The sequence below is a fragment of the Neoarius graeffei genome, chromosome 25 (genome assembly GCF_027579695.1).
Source record: "Neoarius graeffei isolate fNeoGra1 chromosome 25, fNeoGra1.pri, whole genome shotgun sequence".
Lineage (NCBI taxonomy): Eukaryota > Metazoa > Chordata > Actinopteri > Siluriformes > Ariidae > Neoarius > Neoarius graeffei.
Window position 1 is genome coordinate 16697350 of NC_083593.1, and position 15211 is coordinate 16712560.

Below are 15211 nucleotides of genomic sequence, written 5' to 3' on the forward strand. Positions count from 1 at the left end.
CGCCAGCCAATCAGAGCGCAGGATTTAATGAAAACCAAACTGCGAAAAAATAAATGTTTTTATTCCATGGAAAAAGTGGCCTGTATGTATAATAATTATGTTTACACGAGTGTGCAGGGTGAGGGGGAAAAAAATGGGGGGGCATATAATGCAAAAAGATATGTTGCCTGCTATGAAATTTTTTTCGTCAACATTTTCCATAAAATGTGTTCATAAATAATCTCATGTTATTTTTGAAACTAGATAGAACCCTATGCCAACGGTGTCGATGGGGATGCCTCCGCCTGGTAGACTACATGCCTTATTAAGTTGTGATTTGGGGATGGACATTTGATCTCACAGTAATCTTGACCTGGTGAAATTACTTGTATCAGCCTTGGAGATATTGTGTTCACAAGGTTTTCGGACAGACATTTGACCTCACAGTGACCTTGACCTTAGACCTTTTGATCTCAAAATCTAATCAGTTCATGCTTGTCCCAAAGCACACAAATGGTGAAAGTTTGGTGAAATTCCTTTCATTAGCCTTTGAGATATCGCGTTCACAAGGTTTCGGGACGGACGGACGCACGGACAACCCAAAAACATGATGCCTCCTGCACCTTACGGTGGTGGAGGCATAAAAACAAATTAAAATTAAGCGCTGAATAAAAACCCATCTATCTTACGTAAATAAAGATACAAATTCCGTTGTCCAGTGGTCAAGTGTTCATGAGAGACGTTGCCTTGCACTTACGATCAAGCACTCTGTAGTGGTACATGTACGTTGTTCACACGTAAGGACGTTGTACGGTCAGAAAAGCCATCAAAAATCAGGTCAATGCATTACCATATTCTCTTAAAGTGCCATTCCACCATTGGATGTATTCTTTGGCATAAAATACAATATATTTTATGACAACATGACTAGACAGAGAAATCTTTTAGCTTCAAAATGATATATCAAACATAATTTTTTGACAATGACAAGTATATTAATTTTGCGACCAAAGTCACCTACCCTTTTAATTTCCGCGCGGTAGTGAAACGTGATGTCATCGGCAGGTTCCCCTTCTTGTGTACCATGTGTCGGTCTATTTTAGACCAGGAAACCCCCAAAGTGAGAGAGTCATTTCTCCTCGTATATGGGGGCCAAAAAAATTGCGAAAAATTTTGAGTTAATCTTTCAGTTAGCTAGATTTATTGGTATTAGCTAGATTTATTGGTATTATTTTTATCGCGTTCTATCCGCCATTGCTGATAATATGTGCCACGTCACGTGGTACACAAGAAGGGGAACCTGCCGATGACATCACGCGCGGAAATTAAAAGGGTAGGTGACTTTGGTCGCAAAATTAATATACTTGTCGTTGTCAAAAAATTATGTTTGATATATCATTTTGAAGCTAAAAGATTTCTCTATCTAGTGATACCATTTATATATGTTGTCAAAATATATTGTATTTTATGCCAAAGAATACATCCAATGGTGGAATGGCACTTTAAGTATGGCGCTTTGAAGCTCTGCTACAACTGCATCAGGGATATATGAGCTCGAAATCGATTATAAATAAACAGTCATATAGAAAAGTAAGTGGCTGTTCACCTGTATAACATCCAGGTCTTTGCTCTTCTGGATACGTCCGAAGGTGGCGTGCGTGTGCGTGTGTGTATGTTTGGAGCTGCTGATGAGTTGTGACGTAGAAGCAGCTTTGCTGAAGGTGCTGCAGTCGCTGGATGAGTCTACCACCACGGCCTCGGTACCAGGCTCAATCTCCGCCTCCATCATGGAGATCTTCAGGATGTCGGAGACGTTGGGTTTCTCTGAGCTGGACTCGGCTTGCAGCTTCACTGCAGCCTCGCTGCTGCTGCTGCTGGACACGGGAGGAGCCCCAAATGTGATTTTAGTGACTGCTGCTCCTTGTGTTATGATCGGCTGCTGCACCTGTCATAGAAAACGAGAGAAGAGAGAGACGGGGGGGGACATCATCCAGCAATCCTCTGTGTATGAGTACTAGGTTTGGGTGATTTCTTTTTATCCCAGATTGTGTGTGTGTGTGTTTCGTTCCAACCTGGCTGCTGCTGCTGCTGGCTGCTTTGTCAGAGGCCACGGGATGGTGGGCCTGCAGTGGTGGGGGCTGAGAGAGCTGTGTGTGCATGTTTGGGCGGTTGTGTGAGCTTGGTGCCTGCTGTAGTCGGGGCAGCTGTGGCGTGTGGACAGGTTTAGTGGCTGCAGCATGTTGAGCTGCAGATCCAGAGGGAGCAGAAAGAGAAGGCGCAGGAGAGACAGAGGGTTTATCCGCCCGTGTGGTCACTGCTGAAACTGGAGGCCTGGCAATGGAGCTCATTTTGGAGGCCTCAGTCTGGCTGAGAGTTGACTTGGTGGGCGTGGATATGGACAGCACCAGTGGCTTGTTAAGGGTGTGTGTGGGGGTGCGGTGCTGCTGTAGAGGGGGAGGAGGAGGGGGAGGAGGCGGGGCCGAGGGATTTACTGATCTGTAGAACAGTCCGGTTTGAGGGTCCAACGTGTCACCTTCCAATTCTCCCTCCTCCACTACGGCCTGCTCCTCCAGGGGCTTGCCAGAACCTGCCTGCAACACAGACACACACAGGAAGTGAGAACAACTATAGTTCTTAGAATGCCATATTGAGGGACTTTTTTACGTCCTGCTGCAGGGTAGGTACTCTCCCAGCACAAGAAGAACCATAAGTGACCTAAGTGTATGGTTATTTGTCCATACATAAGCATACATTGATCAACTGTACATGAGCCAATGCAGCACTGGCAACCACCATTTTTAAATTTTTTTTTTTAAATGACAAATGGATCAACAGAGATGTCCAAACTTTACATTAATGGCATTTCGTAGATGCTCTTATCCAGACTGACATACAACATACCCAGAGCAGCCTGGGGAGCAGTTGGGGGTTAGGTGCCTTGCTCAAGGGCACTTCAGCTATTCCTGCTGGTCCAGGGAATCCAACCTGCGACCTTTTGGTCCTAAAGCTGCTTCTCTAACCATTAAGCCATGGCTTCCCAGTTTATTGAACGTCTATGCGACGGACATAAGACAGCACCGTTCTGACGCGTCCGAGTGAAATATAAAAATCTTCGCAAGCATTTCTTGCGAACTTCACATTAGAAAAAGCAGAAAAACAGAAGGAAAAAAAAAGCCCTAGAAGGTATGGAGATCCTGGAGGAGCTCCCCAGTGGGTAATTCCTCTTAGTAAGTCCCTAGACCTGTTTGGTACAAAAGTGCCTCTAGTCACTCTGACTAAAACAAACAAAACAAAACAAACAAACAAACAAACAAACAAACAAACCCATTCACGGTCTCTAAAGTCCAATTTATATTTACCCTACACCACAGCCTGAAGCAAACCTCTCTACACTATCTAACTACACGTCAAGGTGATGCAGACTACAACAACTGATTAGTCTGTTTGGTAGTATTGCATTTCCTCCTATAGATTTCTGGCCACTCCTTCTCCATGTAATGGAAGAAGATTCTCTGGTCAAATGAGACTAAAATTGAGCTTTTTGACCATCATGGGAAACGCCATGTGTGGCGCAAACCCAACACCCTGAGAAGACCATTCCTACAGTGAAGCATGGTGGTGGCAGCATCATGCTGTGGGGATATTTTTCATCTGCAGGGACAGGAAAGTTGGTCAGGATTGAAGGAAAGATGGATGGCACTAAATACAGAGCAATTCTGGAGGAAAACCTGTTTGAGACTGGGACGAAGGTTCACATTCCAGCACGACAATGACCCTAAACATACTGCTAAAGCTACACTGGAGTGGTTTAAAGGGAAACATTTAAATGTCTTGGAATGGCCTAATTAAAGCCCAGACCTCAATCCAATTGAGAATCTGTGGCTTAACTTGAAGATTGCTGTACACAAATGCAACCCATCTAACTTGAAGGAGTTGGAGCAGTTTGCCTTGAGGAATGGGCAAAAATGGGGGGGGGGGGGGGGGGTTTGTTAAATTACTCACGGTCTCTAAAGGCCAATTTATATTTACCCTACATAGCCTGACGCGCACCTCTCTACACCATGTAACTACACTTCAAGGTGACGCAGACTGCAACAACTGATTAGTCTGCTTAGTCGTATCACATTTCCTCCTATGCATTTCTGGCTACTCCTTCTCCATGTAAATCAGAAATCTATCATCACAATATTGGGTTAACAGTAATATATAAAGTGTGACTCTATAGCGGCTGAAGATCATTATTATGGCCAGCTGAATCCTGTATCTAATCCTGTGAGTTTAAACCCTATGGCAGCATTATTTTTGAGCCTCATTCCGAGTGTGCAGTGGGACTTTCGCTTCGGGAGTGTTTTCAGTGAGAATTCGCTTGGTTCATAATTAAATCACACGAGGTTTCTTTTCCCCCGTAAATTTGTTTCAAAGCAACATTGTGCCTCTTTTATTTTGCTTACTATTCCTACAGTGAAATGTGGGACTCACGTTCGGCTTTTCTTTGATATGTAGAATCAGTAAATTCTGGTGGCGGCACGGTGGTGTAGTGGTTAGCGCTGTCGCCTCACAGCAAGAAGGTCCGGGTTCGAGCCCCGTGGCCGGCGAGGGCCTTTCTGTGCGGAGTTTGCATGTTCTCCCTGTGTCCGCGTGGGTTTCCTCCGGGTGCTCTGGTTTCCCCCACAGTCCAAAGACATGCAGGTTAGGTTAACTGGTGACTCTAAATTGACCGTAGGTGTGAGTGTGAATGGTTGTCTGTGTCTATGTGTCAGCCCTGTGATGACCTGGCAACTTGTCCAGGGTGTACCCCGCCTTTCGCCCGTAGTCAGCTGGGATAGGCTCCAGCTTGCCTGCGACCCTGTAGAACAGGATAAAGCGGCTACAGATAATGAGATGAGATGAGTAAATTCTGGTGCGTTTCATGCGATGGCGCCTCCTAGAGGAGATGTGTACCTATGTCATAGATTCTATGCAGAAGTATAAATCGGTCTTTAGGCTGCGTTTCGAGAGCAGGACAAATGAGTGCCACATCACATTAAAACTGACTGTAGTCCCACCTGCTTACATACCCACACTGGTTGCTATAGTAACCATGCAGGCAGATGTGCACCAAATATTTAAATGCAGGTGAAAATGTGAGATTCACGGTTCCTACGCATTTTCCATTTCAAAATTCCATACTCAAATTTACAGACTCGGTGCATTTTTCAGACCATATTTGACGCCAGAGAACAAATTTATTATTTAAATAAATGATTTTAAAATTCAAGTGTTAATATCAGTGGCGGCTGGTAGTCTTTCAAACAGGGGAGGCTGGTCGGTTACGATATTTCCATATTTTAAAAGAAAAAACACATCAGTTTTGCCCATACTCTTGCCTCTGATCTGGCTGATTGTTGGCAGCAGGGATGTCCCGATCAGGTTTTTTGCCCTCCGATCCGATACCGATCATTTGATTTTGAGTATCTGCCGATACCGAGTCCCGATCCGATACTTCTTATAATCCATAAAAAATAATAAAGACGAGGAAAGAAACGGATCCAGGATGTTCCTCATTTTTTTTATTTAACACCTTATTTTAACATCCAACAACTCCGTTAGCAAACAGAGCACTTACGTGAGGTAGTTTGAACAATAAATAACATAAATTAAAAACATAACCTTAAAATATCTGGCAGGAATGTAAACAAATTTAAAAAAAAAACTGCCACAGTGCCAGTAATTTGCTTTTAAGAACGCATCTCACAGTGGTATACAGTAATTTCAATTAAGGAAATGAACGTTTTTCTTGATGAAAACAAGCATTTCTACCCTTTCAGGTTTGAGCCTGTTTTTGTAATCCAACACGTTTGCAACAGCACTAAAAACTCGCTGTATTGTGTCGGGTGTTTGTTTTTCAGGTGCCGTATCAGGTTTGTTGTATTAAATGCGGCCCTTTCCTGTCCACCCCTTGAAATTCCAGCTTTACATATTTCACAGTTTGCTATGGCAATGTTGTCATCAACTTTGAAATACTGCCACACCGCAGACATGCTTTGCTTTCCGCTTCGAACTGCTTCCGTGTTCAACTTTGCCGGCAATGGGCAGCCAATAACCAATAGGGTCTCTGCTACAAAGTGATGTCATGCCGCACGTGTTGATGTTGCTGTGTTGAGACAAGAGGTCTGGTCTCACTCTGTGCCAACGCATAGCTATTGATGTGTTAAAAATGAGAATATATTATATAGATATATATCCGATCCCTGATCAGGAGGTAATGCCCGATTCCGATCGAGTCTGAAACCACGTGATCGGGCCCGATTTCCGATCACGTGATCGGATCGGGACATCCCTAGTTGGCAGGGTCACAAACTGTGAAATAACAGGTTCTTTTGGCCCATTAGCCTACTGTCCAATATACATGATGGTGGTGTTGGGGGGGGGGATATATTTTAACATTTTATATTTTAAAATTGTGGCATGTTGTTTAAAAATTGACCTCGGCTGTGTTTTTGTTTAAAAATGTTTTCCAAATTGTAGCTGTGTTTAATTCATATCCAGAAAAATATATATATTTCAATATAATATACTCAGCATAAACATTTTAAATAGATTCTATATTTTTGGTCCATCCATGACATATTACTAAAGTAGCCTATTTACTGTTGTTGATGTGGGTCACTTGCTGTTAGCCAATTCACTTTCTCGTACCAGGAGAGCTGAAAGGAACGAGTATTATTCCCTACCTTTTTCACCAAGTCAATTTGAGGCGTTGGTCTACCCTGCTCTTTAATTTTAATTTTTTCCTTGAAAGGAAGACTGGCAAATGGCTTCGCCAAAATTAAATCAGCAATGCTTGGCATCCGTGCGCAGCTTTCTTGCTAGCTGACTAGCCCCCTCAAGTTCAAGTTCAGTCACTCAAATAAACGAAATTTCTGGAACTAAGATAGCAAACTTGACAACACTACATTTACACTTTATTTACAATGAAAATATATACAAACTAAAAAAGCTGGTAGAAACCGTATGTAATGAATGAAATCGAAATGTAAGCCGATCTCTTACAATACACCACAGCACTTGCGAATCCGCATGGGACTGAACTGATGTTGCCAGATACTGCTGACATTATCCATCCCAAAATATGTTCAAAACCCGCCAAAATGCACTTAAAACCGCCCAATCTGGCAACACTGTACCGCTGCCTGTCTATAGTTGAAACAAGCTGTCAATCAAAGAAAATATCCAGCCGCTTTCACCAATCACCAGTCTCCTCGCGGAAACTGCCATGTCCCTCCCATGTGAGGCTCGGAGTCCGTGGGCAGGCATTTTCGCAGTATTTGTCCAATAACCGTCTTGCATTTTGAGATTGAAAAGCGCATCGCTCCCAAATGCCACTGAAGTCCACTGAGGCTGGGAGTCCGTGAGACTCCGTGGGCGGGCATTTTCGCAGTATTTGTCCAATAATCGTCTTGCATTTTGAGATTGAAAAGCGCATAGCTCCCAATCCACTGAGGCTGGGCTGCATCGCGCTGTCACGAGGGGGAAAAACTCATGCACACATTAGGCGAACTGGGGAAAGTTATAACGGAATGATTTCGCACTGTAGTTGGGTTGAGCACATATATTTCTATGATTCTGGATCTGAAATAGCAATGTTATAAGGTCGGCTATAGCATAAGCCTAGCGCAATTCATCCTACACGATGTTCATCATTTTTAGAGGAGGCTGAGCCTCCCTCGTTGTCTTAGAGCAATCGCCCGTGGTTAATATGCATGTGAAGGGGCGGCATGGTGGTGCAGTGGTTAGCACTGTTGCCTCACAGCAAGAAGGGCCTGGGTTTGAACCTCACAGCCAATAAGGGGTATTTCTGTGTGAAGTTTGCAAATTCTGCCTGCTGCCCCCCCCTGTCAGCGTGGGTTTCCTCCAGGTGCTGCGGTTCCCCCCCCACACACGATATTTGCCATCGTTCATGCCTGGGGACAGCCCCACAACACCGGCAAAACTTGCCAACTCTCAGAAAACTTGCAGTTACCCATTCTGACATTTGTAGTGATGCAATGTGTGTTCGTGTCTTTATTTTCGTTCTGTATGGGTACGACGTAGCCCGATATGCTAATTTCAGATAGTTCACTGATAGCAGATGCCACAGAAATCACCCAAGACATATCACACGCATGTCTTGCCTTGCTTAAATTCAACATCATCAAACTCACACTGCTTTGAACATTCTGGCTTAATTTTATATTTTAGAAAAGAAAAACAGAGGCAATAGTTTGTTAACAGAAATATTTTTCCCATACTCTGGTTTCCTTTTTCTGTACTTATCCAGACGTGGAAATGACTAAAATCAAATTCCATACTTTCATACTGCATAGGAACTCTGGAGATTTTACATCTCATCTCAGCCTTCATGAACATAGTCATTAGAATGGTCATAATTTTAGTATGGTAACATGCAGTTTAGAACATAACCCATTTTCTTTTCACACATTTCTGAAGTTAAGTCACACAGTGCTCAATTGAGTAGAATGCCCACATGAAATATTATGTTTTATTCCATCCACATTCACTGGATATGAGTAATCATGCGCTCTGATTGGCTACTCTACTACTAGGCTATCAGCTCATATATCGTGAGTAGAGAAAAACAAAATGGTGGCACGTGTTGCTGAACCAACCAAGGGTGAAATAAAACCTCTACTTGAAAACAAAACCCCAAAAATACAAAAAAATAAAATATATATTGGGGGGAGGGGACTTTTTTATTTTTCAAGAATTATTATTATTATTATTATAGCATGTTTCACAAATTGCTGTTGTCATTTTGCCGGTTTGTTTACATTCTAAGCGGAAATGATTTTGTCAGACGTTCTGGATAAAAAGTTTTTATTTACCGAATTTGCAAAAAATAAAAATGCTCTGTTTCTCAAAATCCAGTGAATGTGGACATAATAAAACAGTTACGCCACTCAATCTCATCGGACACGGCTTATCGATAACTTGGTGCTACGTGCCTCGCCGGCTATCAGCTCATGTACGACTCGATTTCGTGGAATAACTGTTAATTATACAAGTATGCATACAGTGCTGAGCGTAAATGAGTACACCCCCTTTGAAAAATAACATTTTAAACAATATCTCAATGAACACAAACAATTTCCAAAATGTTGAAAAGACAAAAGTTTAATATAACATCTGTTTAACTTCTAACGTGAAAGTAAGGTTAATAATATAACTTAGATTACACATTTTTTCAGTTTTACTCCAATTAGGGTGGTGCAAAAATGAGTACACCCCACAACACAAACTACTCCATCTAGTACTTTGTATGGCCTCCATGATTTTTAATGGCAGCACCAAGTCTTCTAGGCATGGAATGAACAAGTTGGCGACATTTTGCAGCATCAATCTTTTTCCATTCTTCAACAACGACCTCTTTTAGTGACTGGATGCTGGATGGAGAGTGATGCTCAACTTGTCTCTTCAGAATTCCCCGTAGGTGTTCGATTGGGTTCAGATCAGGAGACATACTCGGCCACTGAATCACTTTCACCCTGTTCTTAGTCAGAAATCCAACAGTGGCCTTAGATGTGTGTTTAGTCATGTTGGAAAAGCGCACGACGACCAAGGGCACGGAGTGATGGTAGCATCTTCTCTTTCAGTATAGAGCAATACGTCTGTGAATTCATGATGCCATCAAAGAAATGCAGCTCCCCGACACCAGCAGCACTCATGCAGCCCCACATAAGGACACTGCCACCACCATGTTTCACTGTAGGCACCAGGCATTTTTCTTTGTATTCCTCACCTTTGCGATGCCATACAGTTTTGAAGCCATCAGTTCCAAAAACATTTATCTTGGTCTCATCACTCCAGAGTATAGAGTCCCAGTAGTCTTCATCTTTGTCAGCACGGGCCCTGGCAAACTCTAGGCGGGCTTTTTTGTGCCTGGGCTTTAGGAGAGGCTTCTTTCCTGGACGGCATCCATGCATGCCGTTCCTCTGCAGTGTACGCCGTATTGTGTCACGGGAAATAGTCACCCCAGTTTGGCTTTCTACTTCTTTAGATAACTGCAGTGAACTTGCATGCTGATTTTCTTCAACCCTTCTCATCAGAAGACGCTCCTGTCGAGGTGTTAACTTCCATGGACGACCTGGACACGTCTGTGAGATGGTTGCAGTTCCATCTTTCTTAAATTTTTGTACCACTTTTGCTACAGTATTCTGACTGATAAGTAAAGCTTTGCTGATCTTCTTGTAGCCTTCACCTTTGTGGTGGAAAGAAATTATTTTCTTTGGGGAATTCTGAAGAGACAAGTTGAGCATCACTCTCCATCCAGCATCCAGTCACTAAAAGAGGTCGTTGTTGAAGAATGGAAAAAGATTGATGTTGCAAAATGTCGCCAACTTGTTCATTCCATGCCTAGAAGACTTGGTGCTGTCATTAAAAATCATGGAGGCCATACAAAGTACTAGATGGAGTAGTTTTTGTTGTGGGGTGTACTCATTTTTGCACCACCCTAATTTGAGTAAAACTGAAAAATGTGTAATCTAAGTTTATATTATTAACCTTGCTTTCACGTTAGAAGTTAAACAGATGTTATATTAAACTTTGTCTTTTCAACATTTTGGAAATTGTTTGTGCTCGCTCATTGAGATATTGTTTAAAATGTTACTTTTCAAAGGGGGTGTACTCATTTACGCTCAGCACTGTACATACACAGTATATCATAACTAGAGTGCACTTCAGAATAGATAGTGGATGTAGTGAAAGTTAACATTTCCAGAGACAGATTGTCTATGACTAGAGTCTCACGCTCTCGTACCTGAACAGTGACTGAGCTGGTGCTGGTAGATGAAGCAGTGTTGGAGCTTTTCATTGTGGAAGAGAGCGCTGATGACTGACTGCATGATGTAGACACTTCACCTCCTGCTACAACCTTCCCCACCTTACCTGAACGCATCAACAACATCACTCAGCACACTCATACACACACCAAGTACAAACATATCCCACTGCATTAAGAAATTCAGGTTTCAAAACTGGTAACTGCTTTTAATTTGATAATGTTGATGGATTACTGAACCAATAACTTCACAACTTGAAATCACTAAACATCTAAAGACTTTAAAGGAGCAGTGTGTATTTTTACGAGGCCTCTGCTGCCTGTGAACTGCAATTAAAAACAAATAAAATACATAAATGTAAACAGAAACCCGAAACGATGAAACTAGGCGGATATACGGTGTCTTGTAAAAGTATTCATCCCCCTTGGTGTTTGTCCTGTTTTGTCATGTTACAAGCTGGAATTAAAATGGATTTTTGGAGGGTTAGCAGCATTTGATTTACACAACATGCCGACCACTTTAAAGGTGAAAATTGTGCATAGGTATTCACCCACCCCCCAAAAAAAGTCAATACTTTGTAGAGCCATCTTTTGCAGCAAGTCTCTTGGGGTATGTCTCTATCAGCTTAGCACATCTAGCCACTGGGATTTTTGCCCATTCCTCAAGGCAAAACTGCTCCAACTCCTTCAAGTTAGATGGGTTGCGTTGGTGTACAGCAATCTTCAAGTTATGCCACGGATTATCAATTGGATTGAGGTCTGGGCTTTGATTAGGCCATTCCAAGACATTTAAATATTTCCCTCTAAACCAATCCAGTGTAGCTTTAGCAGTATGTTTAGGGTCATTGTCCTGCTGGAACGTGAACCTTCATCCCAGTCTCAAACCTCTGGCTGACTCAAACAGGTTTTCCTCCAGAATTGCCCTGTATTTAGTGCCATCCATCTTTCCTTCAGTCCTGACCAGCTTTCCTGTCCCTGCAGATGAAAAACATCCCCACAGCATGATGCTGCCACCACCATGCTTCACTGTAGGAATGGTCTTCTCAGGGTGTTGGGTTTGTACCACACATGGCATTTCCCATGATGGCCAAAAAGTTCAATTTTAGTCTCATCTGACCAAAGAATCTTCTTCCATGTGTTTGGGGAGTCTGCCACATGCTGTTGGGCAAACTCCAAACATGTTTTCTTAAGCAATGACTTTTTCTGGCCACGCTTCCATAAAGCCCCACTCTGTGGAATGTATGGTTTAAATCGGTCCTAGGGCAGATACTCCCATCTCTGCTGTGGATCTTTGCAGCTCCTTCAGTGTTATCTTTGGTGTCTTTGTTGCATCTCTGATTAATGCCCTCCTTGCCCGGTCTGTGAGTTTTGGTGAGCGGCCTTCTCTTGTCAGGTTTGTAGTGGTGACATATTCTTTCCATTTTGCTATAATGGATGTAATGGTGCTCCCTGAAATATTCAAAGTTTGGGATAAGTCTGATTATAACCCAACCCTGATCTATACTTCTCCACAACTTTGTCTCTGACCTGTTTGGAGGCTCCTTGGTTTTCATGTTGTTTGCTTAGTAGTGTTGCAGAGTCAGGGTCCTTCCAGAACAGGTTGATTTATACAGACATCATGTGACAGATCATGTGACACTTTGATTGCACACAGGTGGATCTTAATCAACTAATGATGTGACTTATGAAGTGAATTGGTTGGACCAGCTCTTATTTAGGGGTTTCATACGAAAGGGGGTGAATACCTATGCACACTCCAGATTTCTGTTTTTCCATCTTAATTATTGTTTGTGTCACAATAAAAGAACAATTTGCACCTTTAAAAGTTGTAGGCATGTTGTGTAAATCAAATGGTGCCAACCCTCCAAAAATCCATTTTAATTCCAGTTTGTAATGCGACAAAACAGGACAAACACCAAGGGGGATGAATACTTCTACAAGACACTGTACAGGGCAAATACCTTCCGTTTAAAATTATACTTGGAAATAAATTGTTTACAAGGCTAGAGATGCTTGAGACACTGGTCAGTATGCAAAAAAAAGCTGATCACAAGATTTATCATCTCATCTCATTATCTCTAGCCGCTTTATCCTGTTCTACAGGGTCGCAGGCAAGCTGGAGCCTATCCCAGCTGACTACGGGCGAAAGGTGGGGTACACCCTGGACAAGTCGCCAGGTCATCACAGGGCTGACACATAGACACAGACAACCATTCACACCTATGGTTAATTTAGAGTCACCAGTTAGCCTAACTTGCATGTCTTTGGACTGTGGGGGAAACCGGAGCACCCGGAGGAAACCCACGCGGACACGGGGAGAACATGCAAACTCTGCACAGAAAGGCCCTCGTCGGCCACGGGGCTCGAACCCGGACCTTCTTACTGTGAGGCGACAGCGCTAACCACTACACCACCGTGACGCCCCCTAGATTTATTATATTTTGCATTAATTAATTATTCTTAGTTTTAGGTTTATATTCACATGTTCTGTCTTTCTTTTCAATAAAAATTTATTGTTTTACAACATGAGCCGAAATCCACCCAGAACATAAAAAGAGAACAGACAATGATGATTTGCTCACAGAGTGCTTTAGTAAAGGGGGCATGTTTCTATAAACACCAGGAGTTAACAGTAATGATACCAGTGGCCTCTGATGGGGTCTCGGGCTCGCCCGCAGCCTGGCCTGAGGGTTCAGGCGACTCCCTCTTCTCTGTGGGCATCTGTATTGGGACTGCCATCTGACTCAGATCGATGGTGTGCTGCCGTGGTTTGGCCTCTGCCTTTTCCTTGGCTGAAATCCAAAGAGCAACACAACCACATGTTATTATCAGTAACAGAAAAAGCGAGCAACAATTACTTAAAGAGACGTAATAGGTAAAGTAGCCTTCGATACACACACACACACACACACGCACACACACACACACACACACACACCTGTGGTCTGCTGCAGCTCCAACAAGGCTTTAATGGTCGATGTGGCCGACTGAGCCTCTCCACTCATGTCCTGGTAAATGATGGTGGGACTGGCTTCCACTGACACTTCTTGTTCTGTCCACTCCTGTCCCCTGGAGCTGATGACATGCACAACCGACTGGGTGTCTGGAGAATGGCAGAAAAGTGAGTAGAGCTATTGTTATTTTTAAAGAATAAAATTCTTATTCTTGATAAAATGATGTTCTTTTGAGTTTGAAAAACTCTGTTGTTGCCTTTAACCATGTCCTGTTTCCCTGGGGTTCAAATTAAAGAGTGGACACATGCAAAATTAGCATCCATTTCCAGAGGAAAAACCAAAGAACACTGAAGAGGCAAATGGTTACTGACCTGCACAAATCAGGTAATGGATAATAAAAGAAAAAAAATGCACATGCAGGTAAAAAGATCATGAAGCACAATTGGGACCGTGACAAAATTTTTCATGCTTGAAACAGTTGGAAATTTGCCTGTAACTGGCCTTAAAAGCACACTGTCCCGCCAACACAGTGAGGAGAACGGTGAAGGAGAGAACACTTTTCTGAATTGCACAATTTAGTTGATTGTTTTTTTAAAAAGTGTCACCTAATAAAAAACATTTTCCGAACAATAAGCTGTTGAGAAATGTTGCAGGAAAGAAACACTTCCTGAGATCATCTCACAACATGATGCATTGTCTGAAATGTCATGACACATCGACAGAATCACAATTAGCATTGTGTGCTGTGGTTGGATGACATCAAAACAAACCTTTTGCTCATACACACCATCAGCAAGTTTGGTGACAAAAGGGGACTGTGTACAAGGAAAACCAGTGTTACAGCTGGTGGTGGATCATTCATGCTTTTGGGCTGACTTGGGTTTGGTGGTTCAGGAGCTCTTGTAATTCAACAAGATCATATGTACAATGTCCCCCTATGTCTGAGCTCAAAATATCAATTCCTGAACGTATTATTCTATTAATATACCCTGCTTGGCCAAAAAAAAAAAAGATAGCAATTTGATCTGAGCTGGATCAGCACCGGATGTACCCCAAAGTCCGGTCTGAATACAGCAGACGGATCCGTCCCACATAACCTTTGCTCTCTGTCCCGTTTCCGGCACAGATACAATTTTTGGATCTGGAACGGATGTGGGCCAGGTCCGGCACGGATCACTAAAAACATGTGTCTGTTGAAGAAATTGTTGGTGTCTGTTGAAACTTGAAGAGCGCGCCCGTGCGGTCCCGCCCCGCGGGTGTATAAACCTATCACTGTGCGTATCATTCTGCTCACATCTGACGCTGACCCGGGGAAAGGGTTGGCTTGTCAGTGCGGACCTTAGAGCATCACCCGCGGACTGTAATGCTATCTGGGAAGGTTGCTGTTTGGATTTAAATAGGCAAAATCAACAAAACAAGCCCTTCACTGGATAATTACTGCAGTGATTAATATGTTTGAGCT

General features: G+C 42.9%; 1 protein-coding gene across 3 annotated transcripts in view; it reads right to left on the reverse strand.

Moving 5' to 3' along the window:
* Positions 1-15211, reverse strand: part of emsy (EMSY transcriptional repressor, BRCA2 interacting) — an 85449-nt gene that overhangs the window by 19040 nt on the left and 51198 nt on the right. For all 3 annotated transcript variants that reach the window (XM_060908945.1, XM_060908947.1, XM_060908946.1), the window contains 5 exons: positions 13734-13898; positions 13438-13587; positions 10775-10902; positions 2052-2570; positions 1586-1924 (listed from right to left, as the gene is read on the reverse strand). In XM_060908945.1, coding sequence (XP_060764928.1) covers positions 1586-1924; positions 2052-2570; positions 10775-10902; positions 13438-13587; positions 13734-13898 — 1301 coding nt within the window. The remainder of the gene's footprint in view (positions 1-1585; positions 1925-2051; positions 2571-10774; positions 10903-13437; positions 13588-13733; positions 13899-15211) is intronic.